The 17,721-nt window shown below is 37.1% G+C and overlaps 1 protein-coding gene across 7 annotated transcripts in view; it reads left to right on the top strand.

Annotated features, from left to right (window-relative positions):
- Map7d2 (MAP7 domain containing 2) overlaps nucleotides 1–17,721 on the top strand; it is a 107,884-nt gene that overhangs the window by 52,774 nt on the left and 37,389 nt on the right. For 2 of the 7 annotated variants that reach the window (XM_028772695.1, XM_028772701.1), the window contains exons 4-8: nucleotides 4,159–4,270; nucleotides 5,084–5,182; nucleotides 7,311–7,421; nucleotides 13,192–13,322; nucleotides 15,557–15,681. In XM_028772695.1, coding sequence (XP_028628528.1) covers nucleotides 4,159–4,270; nucleotides 5,084–5,182; nucleotides 7,311–7,421; nucleotides 13,192–13,322; nucleotides 15,557–15,681 — 578 coding nt within the window. Of the gene's footprint in view, nucleotides 1–3,909; nucleotides 4,271–5,083; nucleotides 5,183–7,310; nucleotides 7,422–13,191; nucleotides 13,323–15,556; nucleotides 15,682–17,721 lie in introns of those variants that run through there. The other 5 variants (XM_028772698.1, XM_028772697.1, XM_028772699.1 and 2 more) reach the window with 3 other exon arrangements.

Genomic DNA, 17,721 nt, shown 5'->3' with positions numbered 1-17,721 from the left:
ATTGTGAGCTACCGTGTGGTTGCTGGGAATTGAACTCAGGACCTCTGGAAGAGCAGTCATTGCTCTTAACCTCTGAGCCATCTCTCCAGCGCCCCCCTTCACTTTTATGTCACACATGTTTATGAAATAATATGAATTTATATTTAAATCTAGTTTCTATGCATGAAAAAGAACATGTTATGTATCTGAGTCTGACTTATTTTGCTTATCATGATACTTAGTTCTAGCAAGTGATATAATTTCATTCTTCATTATGGCTAAGTAAAACTCCATTGTGGGGACTGGAGAGATTGCTTCATGTTTAAGGGTACTTATTGCTCTTGCAGGGGACTCATTAGATTCCTAACACCTATATGGTGCTTCACAGCCATCTGTAACTAGTTTCAGGGAATCTGGCTCACTCTTCTGGCCTCCATGGGCTCAAGGCACACACATAGTACACTTATATTCCTTCAGGAAAAACACTCATACATAAAAATAAATCTTTTAAAACTCCATTGAATATAAATACCACACTTTCTTTTTTAATCATTTGCCTTTTAACTAATTTATTTAATTTTTAAGTTGGTATATAGATTATTGGGTTCCATTATGGTGCTTTTACATGAAGATTTTATTTTGATTTTTATTTATGTGAATGTGGGGAGTAATACTTGCATCTGACCTGTGGAGGCCAGAAGAGGTCTTCAGATTATCCTGGAGCTGGTGTTACAGGTAAATGTGGGCCACCTGACATGGGTACTGGGAACCAAACCTAGATCTTTCGAAAGGGCAACTTATACTCTAAAACACTGAGTTATCTCTCCAGATAGATTAGGACACTTCCTTGCTCTAGGTCCTTTCCTTCTCCTAATTGCCACATTTTCTTGATCTATTCAATTATTAATAGGAATCTAGGGTGGTTCCATATCTTGGCCATTGTAAGTACAGCAGCTGTAAACATGGATATGCAAGTATCCTTATGTTATGGTAACACAGAGTAGTCCTTCAGGTATGTGTGCACTAGTGATACAACTGTGTCATTCATGTGGTTGATGTAATATTTTTTTGAGGAATCTCCATTCTAACTTCGGTAGTTGCTGCACCCATTTTCATTTCCAGTAACTATGAAAGGGAGGTCCTTTCCCTAACATCCTTGCCAGCATTCATTGTCATTTATTTTCTTAATGATAGCCAATCCTCCAGTGGTGAGATAGAATTATAATGAAGATTTAATCGGCATTTCCCTAGTGGCTAAGGATATTGAACATATTACAACTATTTATTGACCATTTCTTTTTTGTTGAGAAGTGTCTGTTTAATGAATTTGCCTATTAATTAATTGGATAAATTGGGGTAGAGTGTTTAATTTTAGTAGTTCTTTATATGTTCTTGATATTAATCCCCTGTCAGATGTATAGTTGTGAAATTTTTCTCCCATTCTGTAAGTTGTCTCTTCACTCTGATAATTTTTTCCTTTGTTGTGAAGGAAGTTTTCAGTTTAATTAGATGTAATTTATTGTTTCTTGAGATTATTTAGTGAACCATTGAAGTACTTTCTGGAAAATTTTTGCCTACTCCTAAATCTTGAAGTAGTTTCACTAGGCTTTCCTCTATAAGTTTCCATTTGGGGTCTTAAGTTGTGATCTTTGATTCATTTTTAACTTTTTGTGCAGAGTGAAAGCTAGGATATACTTTTATTCTTCTACATGTGACTACCCAGTTTTCCCTAATGCTCTACTTGATTTTTAATCCTGCGTGGCCAGCTCAGTGGTCACTGTTTATCACAGTTTTCCAGACTTGTCTAGTCAATCTAGTTATGTGTAGACATAGCCTGAACTAAAGGGATTAGGGGTTAAGATTACCTTCCTCTGTTTTTCTTCTAAGTCCACACAAGTACTGAAGGGACAAGAATATGCCTTGCCATTTCCCAACCTCTATTGGTCACCAATGGTACTCGGGAGGACCACAGTTTAGTAGGCACAATGCAGTTCCAGTATTTATACTGTTTTTCTAGTGTAACTAAACTTTCTTTCCCTTGCTTTCTCATTCTCAACCTTTTCTCTTTAAGTAAACAGTGGTTCTGTGGTCCAACTAGCAGCAGCACCTGAAAACTAGCTAAAAATGTAAACTCTTGGGTTAGGTATAGTTCAGTTCTTGCTTAACATGTGCAAGGGCTTGAGTTCTAATCCCCAGTACTGCCAGAAATAAATATAAGAATCCACTACCCTAGATTACTGAGCAATCCTACGAATAACTCCCAAATCCTTTGGGGGAGGTGTTCTGATGTATCCACACTAAAGTTTGAAAGTGACTGTTCTAAGCGGTTTTTAAAAATCTTCCTTAAAATTCAGATTCATTTAGCACTAGTAAAAGAGTTAACTACCTCAGGTACTACTAGATATAGTAATTAACCTTGTATAAGATGGCGGCATAAATAATAGTATCCTCATTTTATAGGTGAGGAAATTGAAGGGCAGAAATGTAAAATGGTCAGAAGGCTAAAAAGTGGATCACAAGTCTACTCAAAATACAAAGGAACAAGCCCCCAGTGTTGTAATCTGGAGCCACTTGGGAAATTGAGGGTGGTTAGCATGAATAGATTTTCTCAAGTTGTGTTTTTTTTCTTCCTAAGTTTCCCAGAGGTATGTCTGGCTTTAGGAGAGCAAGTGGTTCTTTATAATTCTGCCTCCTCAGAATTATAGCTGCTCAGTAATAAGGCTAGCTTCAGTTGTCTTTGTTCTGTGTCCCTTAATATATTAGTAACTATCTTAAGATATCTATACTTCTGGTCCTTTTGACATGTAGAAAATCTACCAAAACTTATCCTGAATTGAATTTATTCTAGGGTGAAGTGTTTAAAACAAATTAGGCTGCTAGTTAAGTACTTTTTGTTTAAATTCATGTAATAAAATACTATTTAGTCTAAGTCTCAGGTGACCATATTTCACTCATTCAGTGTTGTAAAGTTTTATTCCCTCCTAGTTCCAACTATTATCTGGAAGACCACCAGTACACTATGATTCAAGGTCATTAGGATAGGACATCCAAGAAATGTACACTTATGATTGGATTGGAGAGTGCTTGACTTCAAACTAGAACACTAATGTTTTAATTCATGCTTCCTTAGTTCTTGTAGCCCAAAATTAATTTTTTGCATGTTTTTATGAGCCACCAAAAATTCTAGCTACATATTTTGGAATCCAGTAGGGTTAATCTACTCCCAGAGCACTGCAATGTAATGACCACCCTTACCTTAGGCTTCTCTAGTAGAAGCAAGGAGAAGAACTAGTATTTTGCATTGCCATTGAGATAGTGAATGTGCAGAATTAAAACACCTTCAATTCACTGTCAAGGACAACTTTATGAAAGTAATGCGTTGACTAATATGGATAGTCTGATAAATCCTCCTTTTGGAGAGAAGCCCAGTGACTGTTTTTGTTTCCTAATTAAAAATTACTTAGTCCCTGCCACCCACCAACCCACCCACCCGCACCTACACACATACACCTAATTGTGGCAAGGCATAGGTGTTTTATTTTGTAGTCAGAAGTTTCTGTACCTTTGTCAAATCTTGGACTATGCAGCATTTTCTTAAGAGTAATATGAGCAGAAAATTATTATAATGTTGAAACAGAGTCCAAAGATGAAAATGGGTCTTTACAAAATAGGCTTCAAAATCAAATGCTGTCCTTAAAAGTTATATACAAGGCTGCAGATTTTCAAATTATACTTTAATTTAAATGTCCTCAAATCGGGAATAGGTTATGCTTTCCATTAGAAAGGCTATATTTGGTACCAGGATCAAATTTCATTTCTTAAGCAGACTTAAGACAGGCTTGAAAGAGTTAATGCTTATTGAGCATTATTCATAAGCAAATGGAGCTGGCATAGCAACAGTGTCTCCCCAGGGAGGAGAGGGGAGGGGATAGACAGAACAGGACACAGTGTTCACAGTCTGTGATTGGAGAACCTGCACTAGCCTAGCTATATTGTTTACTCTCCATCCCAGCAAAAGGCATTGGTGTGGTGAAGAAAGCACATGTGCCTGGGTTTGGGATGCTGAGCACAGAAAGGCCCATTTGGTGACTCTTCTAGAACACTAAGGCAGCAGTGCAGTGCAGCTAAATGGTTCATACTGTTTCTGTTAACGTTCTACACTTTTTGTAAATTGGGCAGGAACGCCTGGAAGCAATGATGCGCCGGTCCCTGGAGCGTACACAGCAGCTAGAGCTGAAGAAGAAGTGTTCATGGGCAGGATCACCAGCTCCGGGGCCCGGAGGACGTGATGGTGAGTCTAATGCTATCTCTGCAATGCAGGGCCCTGTGGGAGATCACGGGCATGACTGGATGTCTGCGGGATTGGAAAATCCTGTACCTTTACAGGCACCTTTTAAGATGCTTAAATCGCTATGCTTCCTGTATGTGTATACATTTCTCATAAAGGAGAACTGTCATTTCTTTTTGCTATCAGATACTTGAAGCATGAATACTGGGCTTTAGGGAAGAGCAAAAGAAAATCAAAGAAAATAAATATAGAGCCGGGTAGCTGGACTAAGCACACAGGTCCAAAAACAGTTTCATTTTAGGAGAGGGAAATGGCAGGAGGCACAGTCACAGCTCTAGATGTGCCTGGAAAAGTAGCAGTTACTCTCTAAGAAGGGCTGGGTGTTTTCTTTTCTTTTCCTTCCTTTCTTTTTTTATTTTGATTTGTTGCTCTGATTTTATTTTAAAGCAACTTATTTATTTCATTATCTAATTCATAATCATCTTTAAATTTTCAAAGGCCTAATTTATGGATTATTACTACTATCAGGATGACTTTCCTCTCTTTTCAATGTCATAGTTTATTTCAGTGATCTCAGTATTCTACTATACAGGAGTTGTATACTACCTCTTTCTGAGAGCAGATGTGTAAATTACTGTCTCTTGACTTTGCCATCTTGTGATTTTTAACCATTTGGCAGTGGATGCACTTTTTTTCTTTTGAAAAGACAATACTTCTTTTGTTACTTTTCTAATTTCTTTATTAAAAACTAAAATGTAGCAACAAATTGGAACTTTTTCTTTTACCTCTCTTTGCTCTGATTTTCTTTCTGTGTAGGTGAATCAGAAAATACCCCACCCCTTCCTCTAACTTTAGCAACCAGCACCCCCCCTTCGGACACAGGGACCACTACAGCTGCTGCCGAATCCACCAACGGTATACATGAACATCACCATGCCATAGTGTTCTGTGACAACTGTCCTGATCACCCTCCTCCATCACTGTGTCTGTCTCAATTGTGAAGTCACTCAAAAGTGAAATCATTTTCACAATTGATTTCTTGGTCTGACTTGTCATGACTCTTCCCCCTAGAGGTGTGAACGACATACCCATATGATTTTGTTCCTTTGTCATCACAGAGCTGCATGCCTTATATCTTAGTGTCCTGGAGACATTTCATCCTCAGCTCGCTAACTTCTCCCTATAAAAAAATCTCATCAATATTTGACTTTTGTGCATTTAGAATTTAGCAGTCTCATTAGTCATCTTGTTTCACTTTTTAAATAGCAAAGTACTTTCTTTACTTCTGGTGAAAAAACAGAAATCACACAGATTCTGAGTAGAAGTCACACAGATTTCTGAATAGAATACTTAGGCTTGGTTAATGTAATGAATTTCTGGAGAAGTGTTTGAGAGGCAGTGATACTTCATAACTAAACAATTTGGCTTTGTGTCAGACTCTATCTCTCTATTTAAAAATACAATACATTGAAAAATAGAAACATGAAACATTTTTATGGTCTAGATTAAGAACAGAACTAGCAAAACTTTGTTTTCATTTAATAATGACTTGAGAAATGCTGTGTATTTGACTGGTAAACTGAAAATGAGATATAGAAGGGATGTGATATTTATGAGCAATATAGAGAGGCATTTTAATAGTAGGAATAAATATCTTTGATTTCTCATTTTCCTTTGACACAGAATATACTTATTGGTAGTGCTAAGTAGCACAGATTTTGCTTAATAGATTGAGACTTGGTCTTCCTCATAGTAAAGCTAGTAACAAGGTGAAGTGAGTGACTCAGACATACAACCTAAATGAATGCAAAAATAGTAACATAAGATAATATTTTAATGCTGTATTTATAAAAATTAAACCACAGAACAATCCATGTTAAACAAAATAATGAATTGCCTTCCACTTCTCCTCCCTTTCTCTCTCCTGTTTCCCCAGGGAACTCATGGCATTGCCTGTGCTAAGCAAGTACTCTACTACTAAGCAACATCCCCAAATCAAACATAGAATTTCTAGATACTAGTGCTATGCCAAGCCATATCAGAGTCTGAGGCAAAAAAGAAAACCTATGCAGTTATATTCCTTGGTTATTTTTCCAGAAAATTAAAATATTGTTAAAAATTGAAGAGTAGGAGTGTTAAAATCCAAGACATCATTTTAAGTATAAGTATTTTATATATACTCAATTAAAATGTGTTATACTTTGATTTTAGCTTAATTAAAATTAGTTAAGATTGCCACTTTGTCAGAAGAAATTGTCAGATATGAGGAATTCTCTCATTTGAAAACATGAGTTAAGTTTTGAAAATATTAGGAGTTAGCTTTTTTGATAGGAATGTATGTGTAGCTTTACCTTTGCCTCAGGTTCTAACATAGCTTCACAGGGCACTGCCAGTGCTTTTCTTTTGGTCATAATGATTTAATTCAAAAGCCAATCTAAAACAATGACTGAAATGTAAGAACACCAAATCTAGGGTCAGATATTTAAATTCTTACTATACTGTTAAAGCATTTGCAGAGGAGCCATTTTGATGCTTTCTTTTAAAAATAGGAAGAAAATCTGCAACTGCTAAAGTTAGTGCTACTTTAAACAGAAACTCCTTGCATTACAAATAACATTCTTTTTCCAACCTGAGCCTCAAATAACCTTTAGGAAATGTTCTATTTCAGCACGTACAGTTTTAGTCAAGGTGTTAGATATTTCTAAGAACTGTTGTCCCTTGGTCTAGGTTAGTTTTGTTTTGTTTGATGTGAATATGTTTAAAAGTCTCTGGACACAAGAAACTAGATGGGATTAGCATGTTTTAAACTGAGTATTTGAATGAGTTTGAACATTTAAATGAAAGAGAAGAACATAGTGAAGAAATTGCAAACCAGTGGCTGCTATAGCCTGGACATTTCCAGATTAAGATAATAGAAGCAGTATGGTGTGCTGCAGTGGAGTACCACTAATGTGTATGGATAAGGACAGGAAGGACACTTTGAGATATGATTTTACAGGCGATAGTGATAGAAAACCAATGTCTTTAATGCATTTCTCTGCAGCATTTGACAAACTTTCAACATCAACCATGAATTTGCCAAAGCAGACGGAACCTCCTATGAGTAAACACCTGTCTTCATCCACCGTGGCAATATCTTATTCCCCAGACCGAGGCAAGTGAATGGGTAGACCTTGTCTCTCCAGTTTGCTTCTTTCTGGTGTGAGCGACGAACATTGCCCTTTGTGAACGTCTCCTTTCAAGCCTTCTGTAAATCTTAACCACTGTCCTAACCTCTAGGGTTTGGCTAACAGGGCTTTGGAAAGTAGTATTGTTCCATAAAGAAAGATCATTATTAATTGATAGGAATTGATAGTCTTCTAATCTGCAAGAACATATTCCACAGGCATAGAGTGGTTTTGTTTTGTTTTTTAAAATACCTGCTAGGTCAGTGATATAATTGATTAGCTATAGGAGAATTGATTAGTCAGAGTTATCTGGAGGACTTGATAACAGAAAAAAAAAACACTGTGAAGTCATTTATGGTTTGTAGGCCTGCCTATTTTATAAATGAAAACAAAAATACAGAAATAAGTGGATGCTTTTGAAAAAAAGGAAAAACATGAACAACCTTTTAAGGCAATATTTTGTTTTAGAAGACTGTATATGTAGATGGGCATCCACTACTTTCAGAACCTAAGTAGACTTAACAGCATCTGTGTTCTAATGAAGGCTTGGAAGAGTCACTGGAGGCCTGAAGTTTTGCCTTTTACTGTACATAGGTTAAGAAAGAGAGGTCTCTTCTTATGTAACATGAATATCCTAAAGCACAGATGAAGGAAAGTCAGGTACTAGAAGACTGTTGAGGTTGTCAGGTCATCACCAAGGGGTGAGCAAGAAGAGATTTGTGACTTGGAAGAGGCTGGTAGGCCATACTCACTGGCATTGATTTTATCCCTACATCGCAGAGGCATGATGTATGTAGTAGAGTTCCCAGAAGTGTCATAATGCTGCTGATTTCTGATGTCCATTAATGAGTAGTCACTCGAAACATGGAAGGAAGGAAGAGTTTGAAGAGAAAATACTTAACACTTTTAACACTATGGCTATTCCTTTAGGGAACATATTCCACATATTCATTAGATCAGGTGGTTATAGGTTGATCTTAAATTTGTGTTTTGCATTGATTAACATGCAAACATAAACATGCCATTTCATGATTGACAACTCAATTATCTGCTTGTGTATATTCTAAATTGAAAAGTTTTACTCTCCATACCATTTACTAAATAGGCATCTAAACATCTATTGTCTTATGTTAAATCCCTAAATCAAAACATTTTAGTTGTTGAATTTTATTTTTTCTTCTAATGTTTTTGAGATTTTGTTATTTTTCTTTTCTTTTTGAAGCAGCATCTCATTCTATGGTCGAGGATGGCGTTGAACTCCTGATATTACTACTTCCACTTCCAAATGCTAGGTGTAAATCATAACATCCAGGGGTCAATGAATTTTGGATTATGAATCCTACCTACTGTCTTCCATTAAAGCCAAAAATTGGTTGGCTGTTATTTTTGTGTCATTGGTGTAATTTTGCCCTTACTTAAAATATTTAAAAGATAGGAAAGCACTTCTTTTTCTATGGTTATATGTAGACACATTTCATTTTTTTAAAAAAAAATCAGCGTTTTAATTTTTTTATATATTTTTAAAACTTTTAAAATTTTTATTGAAAATACATTTTTCTCTCATAATACATTCCAACCACAGTTTCCCCTCCTTCTGTTCCTCTCAGCACCTCTCCTCCTCTCTCCCCTAGATCCACTCCCCTTCCATTTATCTTTGGAAAAGAGCAGGCCTCTAAGAAAGTATAAAATTAATTTAAAATTAGTAAAGTTAGGAATAATTTTGTTTTTCCAGTGTTAAGTGTATTTAGTAAGTGAGTCTATATAAATTTTGGAAGTGGGATTAATTCTCTTCGTCTAATACAGATCACTGTGCTTGCTTTTTGTTTGTTTTGCTTTATTTTGTTTTTGAGACATGTTCTTACTGTGTAGCTCAGGCTAGCATCAAATTAGGATTCTCCTGCTTCAGTCCTCAAATGCTGTGATTATAGGTGTGTACTATTACACACCTATAGCTCACCTGTGTAGCTCAGATAATAGTGTGTTGAATTAATTCTGATGCCACAAGAAGATGAATGAACTCTCCTAAACTCTTGAGTGATGTTTTATTTGTTTAATTTTACTGGGACAAACTCCAAAAACATTCTTCGTTAAAATTATTTTTATTTCCACAGTTGTTCTGTCAGCAAAATGTTAAATGCCATCATTCACTATCTTATTTAAACATTATTTTCTTTTATTTTAATTCTGCAACATTATTCACAGTAGCAACTTGAATGGATAAACAAAATGAAGCATTTCTATAAAGTAGAGTATTGTTCAGCTTTAAATAAGAAAGTCATGCTGATAGTGATACCTAGTAGATGAAGTTTGAAGCTATTCCAAGTAAGAGGGAAGTCACAAATGTCATGAATTATATGGTTTTGCTTATATAAAATGTCTGAAATAGGTAAATCCTAGAGACAGAAAGTAGATTAATGCTTGGCATGGAGGGAAGGGAAGAAAGGTTAGTGACTGCTTGATGGATAAAAGGTTTCATTTGAGAGCCTTAAAATGATTTGTAATTTGGTTATGATTGTGAATATACTAAAATCAATGAACTGGACATTTAAAGGGGGAAAATTATATGATGTGCTGATTCTACCTCAACAATAACCCTAAATTTTTAGCCAATAGGAAGTATCCTTTATCTTAGAAGTAGAAATATTTCAGAGATTCCTCAGATTTGCTCAGAAGGTTCAGTATACAGGTATACTCACTCCTTTTATTTATTATGACGAAAGGATATACAACAAAATCCATCAAGAGGAAAAAGGACAAAGTCTAGGAAAGAAAAGGCACAAACTTCCAGTGATTACTTCCAGAGTCTCTCCAGTAATCAGTCAGGATGTGTTTACTGAAATGAGTCAAGACAAGAATGAACTGCTACCCAGGGAAGTTTGTTAGATATTTGATGCTGATTTTTTTTTCAGAGATGTAACCATGTGAACTCATTGCTCAATATGTATCAAGATTTTGTACTCTTGAAATGAAAGTGGATATTCAGATTGTTTTTACATACAGTTAAGGCACAACAGATTATTCACTCACCAGCTAATGATGGGATCCTTGATAAAGTCTTACATTCCCAGGCATTGTTCAGAGACCCACCCTAGAACCTGGCTTTTCCCAAGCCAGCAGTCAAATCTGAACACGAATAGTCTATACTCTTAACCCATTGCCATGTGCTTAACCATTGGTACCCCACACAACAGGATAAGGCCAACCTGTGGCATTGATCTTAAATGTAACCTTTAGATAACCTAGGCTTAAAAGTAGAATTGAATCCCACTAACCTTAAAGGTCTGTCTTAGGCAGCCATGTTGCTTCCTTGTTCCTTCTGAATCTTTTTTCACCTGACCCCAGCTCAGCTTTGGCTAGTAATTAGAAGCTTCCTGACCACCTTCAATTCAGGTCCAAGGCAGTGTTACAATGTTAGAGGCATGTACAATCCTTGATGGCTCATGGGTTCCTATGGAAAATGAGAAGGTAAGGATTTCAAGGCACTCGGAGCAGGAGATTTCACTGATCAAGAGGCGAACTCCCCCATATGAACTCCCCCATGTGAACTCCTACTGTAGTTTTCCAACACCGTAGTTGCCCCAGGGTGCTTAGTACAGTGAGAGTCATTCATTTCAGTCTGTGATTCCAGAAAGACTGCCTGATGCTATCAATCCCAAAGTCCCCTTCTGTTGGTGACACTGGCCTATCTACCTGGTGAGTGTGGACAGTATATTAATGTGCTGTAATGGCAGTATACCAAAAAATGACCCACACAGTTTTCTTAATAACACTCAATTATGTACAGTCTAGACCCAGAAAACTCTGCACACAGTAGCTTGCAAAGGCATTGTAGGAAGTTTCCTCTGGAAGAAGAGAACTTCTTAGAGCAATTCTGGAAGAAAAGATTATAAATATGTTTGTGAAAATATCCCCCATGCCACCATAAGCAGACTTTTGTTTTTCTTTGTATTCTATTCATCCAAAACTTGATTTCTCAATTATTCACTACATTTGCACTAGCCTCTTTTTAAAATGGACAGAACATCATTATGGGTGGGAGAAGAAGAGGGGAAGAAAATATAGAAAAATTTAAATCAGCTTAATCAGAAAGATATATCATGTTTACAGATTATTCAGAGTCAAATCCTAAATTTTCAAAGAACTTATCTTAGATACTAGGAAAAGGTAAAGTAAGTAGAGTCAGGCCGTAGTCCATTGTTACAAGCCACAAGTACGTTTAAAAATCAAACAGAAAACAGTAATGATGTGCTTTGACAACCTTTTGCAAAGAATGTACATAGGTTCTGCATCAGGATTAAAGCATTGAAGACTGGCTTGGATTTTTTTGGGGTGGTGCCTTCAGAGACCCTGTCCTGTGGACATTTACATGTAACTCAGGAGTTCCAGCAGTATTGAAGATGTTTCACAGTTTAGAGAACAAAGAATGGATGCATTTGTAGCAGTATCTATTTGAATTTTTAAAATTCCAATGTATATCTCTTCCAGAAATTTCTTCTTTTCAGGTCTTTTTCAGTCTCTATTTTTTAGACAAAAATTATAGTGTAAAAAAAACCCAAAGCATTAGTTTAAAACTTTTTTTGGTTTCAATACTTAGCTCCAACCCACCCACTGATGACAAAAACAAGAAAAGGTTGGTTCTCCCCCACACACACACCATTTCCACTGAAGGAGAAAACTAAAACCACTCCCTGACTGATTTTTTTTTACCTCAGTTTAGGTAGAATAGCCAAAAGTAGCCAAGGAATCCCCTGAGGCAACACTCTTGGAATTGCAGTAGTTATCTTCAAATTCTGTAGGCAACTTTTCACATCTCACAACAGAGAATATCTTAGCTGTTTCATGCCATGGCCAACTACACTGTAGCCACACAGCACCACAGGTTCACTCCTCTCCCCCCCTTTCCCAAACATTGTTTTTACTTTATTTTTATGAATTGGGGTCATTGTAGCAATTCCCACCTCTGATGTCAGTTGTTACTAAGGCCCCCACGAACACTAGGGTTTGGTGATTCATCAGTAGAACTCAGAGGACTCATAGCTTCTGGCTGTGACTACTTATAGTAGCAAGGTACCCAACCAAGTTAGCAAAGGGAAGAGTGCATGAAAAGTACAGAGGAAACTGGGTCTACTAGAAGAGTCATGCAGGATGTTTCATATAACAATACACATAGTGTTGCCGACTGGGGAAACACCCTAAAGATTTAGTGCCCTGGGTTTTTACCAGGGACTAGTCATATAGGCACCCTTTACCAAGCAAATATTCAAACTTCACACACTTAGAATCTGTTATTTGCACAAATGGGGTTTGCAGTTTTTTTTTAATCACTCACCAGTGAATGGCATAAACCTTCCTAAAATCTAAGCTCCTAGATACTGACCAAAGTTCAGCCTTGTAAGCAGACCTGCAAAGACAGCAGTCAAGACTTCTGTGTTCTGCCTGTATAAGGTGGTTGAGGATTAGAGATACTAAGTAGCCTGTCCAAGGATATTGAGCTATCAGATGGCAGGGCAAAGTCTGCTTAGCTCCAAAGTACATTGACCACTCAAATGAACATGACTGTCGAGTAGTATTTAAGATGAGATGTTATCTATATACAGTAGAAAAAAACATATTTTTAAAATGTGGATTACACATTACAGTTTTAAAGTATTCAGTTCTTTTCAACTCGCGATTTTCCTGTTTTTTTCATGTGTGCATCCCTTATTTTCTGGTTATTGTACTGTAACTCTCTAGTATTCCGTGCCTGTCCTCATGTAGCTCTCGGGAGCCCTCTCAAATCTTCATATAAGTCCTCTCCAACCCGGACCACTGAGAAAAAGAAGACTACACCTATATCTGGTGTGGGAGATCCTGGGAAGGGAGCCATGGCAGGAGGAGAGCCTTCACAGGTAAGTTTAAATGTTTTTCCTCAGGCTATAGTTTGTCTGACAGTGCTATTGTTTTTACCATTGACCTGGGGTCTCTGTTTTGTCCATCTATCTTCAGGGACTGTTCAAAGGATGCATTTGATTAAGTTTTTACCAAACTTTGGAAAATTATCAAACGTTTTTGCATTCCCCTAAACCTTAATGCCTTGTAGCAAATTCCCAATGATATTGTTGTGATAATAACAGCCTTTCTTCCAGGGGACATGAGTCAAAAGGAGTGTTGCAGGGATCCATTCTGCTTCCTCAGGCTACCTGCTTCTAGGACTCTTGCCTATATGTACAACTTAAACTGAGGTTCCAGGTCAAACTTCATTCACAATAGCCTTTGAATGTTTTTTTTTTGTATCATATGGACATTGTTAATGAAGTGACTGTTAAGCGATTTTATGTTTTTATTAAGAAGTTATATATGCCATATTATTTGTGTTATCATTTGCTGCAAATATGTCTTCACTCCTAAGTTCCTTGGGTTTTAAATTGAAGGTAGCTCAATTAAGATCTTGGTAGTTTTGGTACAGGATTTCATGGGGATTTTGTCAAAATGCTGGCCACAGTTATGGTACAGAATTTCATGGGGATTTTGTCAAAATGCTGGCCACGGTTATGTCCTCTGAAGGCCTGACTGGGCCTCTTGTGAGAATTTCATTACAGGGCTACTGAAGGAGTGACAGCCTTAGTTCCTCACTCCATAAGCCTCTCCAAAAACCTACTTGTGAGTACAAAATGGCTGACTTCTCTCAGAGCAAACCGTCCAAGAGACAGGTTATAAGTGGGAAGCTGTAATGCCTTTAATCCCCAACTTGTGAATTAACCCTAAGATCTGCTATTCAATAGGAAGGGGGTTGAGTGCCACCTGTTGAAGGAATCAATATATATATAATCAATTGTGGTGATTATGTATCAATTGTTAATACATAAAATTTATGTTAAAACTACTACAATACTATTAAACCTTTTAGATTTATTCATTATTTATTATTTTTATTGTTGTAGTCTTGGAGAGCAAATCCAGAAACTTACATGTTACATAAGTAGTCTACCACTATCTTATATCCTTAGCTCTGTTGAACACTTTGTAAAAACATATATTTTTTTTAATTCATGTTTGCCCTGAGATAGTTAAAATAGGAGCTAGTATTTCTGACTCTTAGATTTTCTGTAAGGTGGGTTATTTGTGGAACAAGGTTGCCATTTCTGGGGACCAAATGAGGACTTGTTACAGAAAAGTGTAGTAAGGAAGGAGGGTGGGGCTCTTTCTTCAGGCCAGTCAGTGATGTCCATTCCTTTCTGCCAAGAGAGGTAAGGGGGAAAATAGAGACATGTGTGGTTTGCAGTCTGCATTATACCATGCATGCCTCCAAGTTTACAACACAGCAACTTGGATATTAAAGTCATCTTCTTCTGGTAAAGCTTTTGTAGTTCAAAAGCAAGTGTATACATACAAGTGTATGTTCTTGTTTGTTTGACTTTAATTTTTAAAATTAATTTACATTATAATTACATCATTTCCACCTTCTCTTTCTTCCCTCCAAGCCCTCCCGTATACTTCTCCTTGCTCTCTTTCAAATTCATGATTTTTTACATTAATTATTGTTACATATATGTGTGTGTGTGTGTGTATGTGTATATATGGTGTATATATGTATATGCATCATATATATGAATATATATGAATATATATTAGTAATTCCTAAGTACATGACCAAGTATGGGAAGTCCTCTTTTGAGTTGTTAGTCAGTGTTGTCCAAGAAACACTCAAAATATAGGCTATTGCTCTTTGCCTTAGTTGCCCCCAGAGGTGGAAGATAAGTTCCCATTGCTGAAAATATCATGCACTTCAGACATAGGGCCTAGAGACTTCTGAGCTACAAGTGCATGTTTTTGTACTCTTTCCAGTTCCTACATGTTTAGGGCCACAATATGGTTATGCTGTTTGTTACCTTTTGGTAAGATAACAAAATGAGAGGCAGAGAATCTCCACGTTTAAGCACAAATTACTGAGCCAACTTGATGACCTAAATATAATGATTTCATGGTATCATAAATCTCTACAAAGATTCATGTTACATGAAACATTAGGCCTTTGTATTGATACCTACGTAAGAAAACTGTCACTCTGATCTAGGGTAGTTTTTCAGATTATAGAAGTAGTACCAGTCATGAGCTGTGGCTATCATATCTTTGTCCCTTACAGATGGAGAAAGTGAAGAAGGGACGAGTGGGAACTACTGTTTCCTCTGGAGGTCTTGGGTCCCCACTGAGAAAATGCGAGCCTCCTGAAGACATTTCCAAGAGGTTGTCTTCTCCTGTGAAATCCAAGTAAGCATTATTTCCTTTGCCAGAACTCTGATGGTTAACAGTCAAACTTAGTTTGGTTCCATCCAACATTGTGACTTCTGCTCTGCCAAAAGCACGACCAACAAGAAGGGGTGAGCAAGACAAATGCCTACCTTTGTGGTATGCGCTACATGCTTATGTATCTTCTGGATAGATGAAGGACCATTTATAAGTTCATTGATTGGTAACATATATAGGACTTATATTTGCCAAGATTATATGTTCAGCATTTTCTCCTTAAAGCCACAATTCTATTTTTCTCTTCTTTATTCCCTCTGAAATTATCCTTTTTCTTTTGATAAACCATGTCTAGCTCTGGATTGAAGTGATTGCATTGTGTGTGGGTACCTGCTCACTATCTCTCATTATTGGAGCTTACCAATTTTGTTTTGGATACGGAGTCTCCAAAACCAATTTCTCATGGCTTTGAACTGATCATTCTACCTCTGCTTCTACAGTGTTGAAATAATAGGTATATGTTACCACACAACACAATATTTTCAAATAAAACACATACTTTTTATTAGGGATAGATAAACTAAACGAGGATATTATAAATAAAAAAATTTTTGATCATTGTCCTAAGTTACTAAAAGATTAATTTTTATTAAGGATAGATAAACTCAACAAAGAAAATACAAATAAAAAACAAATTTATGATCATTGTCCCAAGTTACTAAAAAATTTTTACCAACAGTAATTACCCATAGTGATTTAGTTTAAGGGTCAGTAAGATGGTTTACTTTCTAAAGGTGCTTATCATAAAAGCCTGGCTACTTGAGTTTGATCCTTGGAACTCACCTAAAAGTAGAAGGAGTTGTCCTCTGACAACTACACATGTCCCACTGCACATATCCCCTCTTCATACACACACATACATAGTAATAATCAATTAACAAGTGATTTAGTAGCAACTTAATCCAGAAGTAGAGTGGAAAGGTACTCAGAAGTTTTTCTATGCAGGGTTACATAAGATCATCTTCATGCAAGTATATAATGTACTTTGAGCATATATCCCTCAATGTAACATTTGAGTGGACACCTACCTATATGAAGTGAGGGTCAAGCCTCAGTTGGAGTCTTGTTCATCTGAAGCTTCTTTGCATTGTATCAGTGTTTTATGTTCAGTTAGTGGTCTTTTTCAAAACTACTTTGAGGCTAGAGGTTGTCTTTTTTTCTTACAAAGAAATACATTTAATTGGGGCTGGCTTACAATTTCATAGTTTTAGTCCACTACTGACCCAATTGGCAGGTCCTAGTTATTCGTGGGGGCGAGGAGGACCGCAACCTGAAAGAAGAATGGGCGAGAGAGGGAAAGGACTCAAGCAAACATTTGCTTGTCAAGAGTCATGTATTTGAACATGAAATGCTTTTTTATAACATGCTTTACAAGGGGAGGGGGTAAGAGGGGGGCCAGGTGGTGGAAAAGTACAGAATCTTCTTGGCCTGTGCCTTGAAACATGTCATGGTCTATACGGTACACTGCCTTGAATTATGATCTACCTGCTATTCTTCAGAAGATATGGTACACTGCTTTGAGTTATGGTCTCCCTGCTATTCTTCAGATGATATGGTACACTGCTTTGAGTCTATCTGCAGCTGCCAGGCAGGATCTTGTGGTTGCCAAGCTGCAGGGGACATTGTGCAAGTGGGGAAATGTAGGGGGTGAGGGTAAGGGTGAGGGTCCTGGCTTCTGGCACACTACCATCATGGCAGGAAACATGGCAGAGTACAGGCAAACATGATGCTGGAGAGTTCTACATCTTGAACTGAAGGCATAGCATGACCATAAGAGACCTTAAATCCTGTCTGACACATTCCTTCCAACAAGGCCATAACCAGTCCAACTAGGCCACATCTCCTAATAGTGCCATCTCCTTGTGTCAATCATTCAAACACATGAGTCTACGGGGACCATACATATCTATTCAAACCACCACAGATATCAACACGGCTCTTGGTGGTAGTCCAGACCAGGGATATCCGCCTGGCCTTTGGTGGTATCAGACCTACTGATACAGG

This window comes from Grammomys surdaster, unplaced genomic scaffold (assembly GCF_004785775.1).
Source record: "Grammomys surdaster isolate TR1022 unplaced genomic scaffold, NIH_TR_1.0 217, whole genome shotgun sequence".
NCBI classification, from domain to species: Eukaryota; Metazoa; Chordata; class Mammalia; order Rodentia; family Muridae; genus Grammomys; species Grammomys surdaster.
The sequence above is the reverse complement of the archived record's forward strand: the minus strand, read 5'-3'. Positions and strand labels throughout refer to the sequence as shown.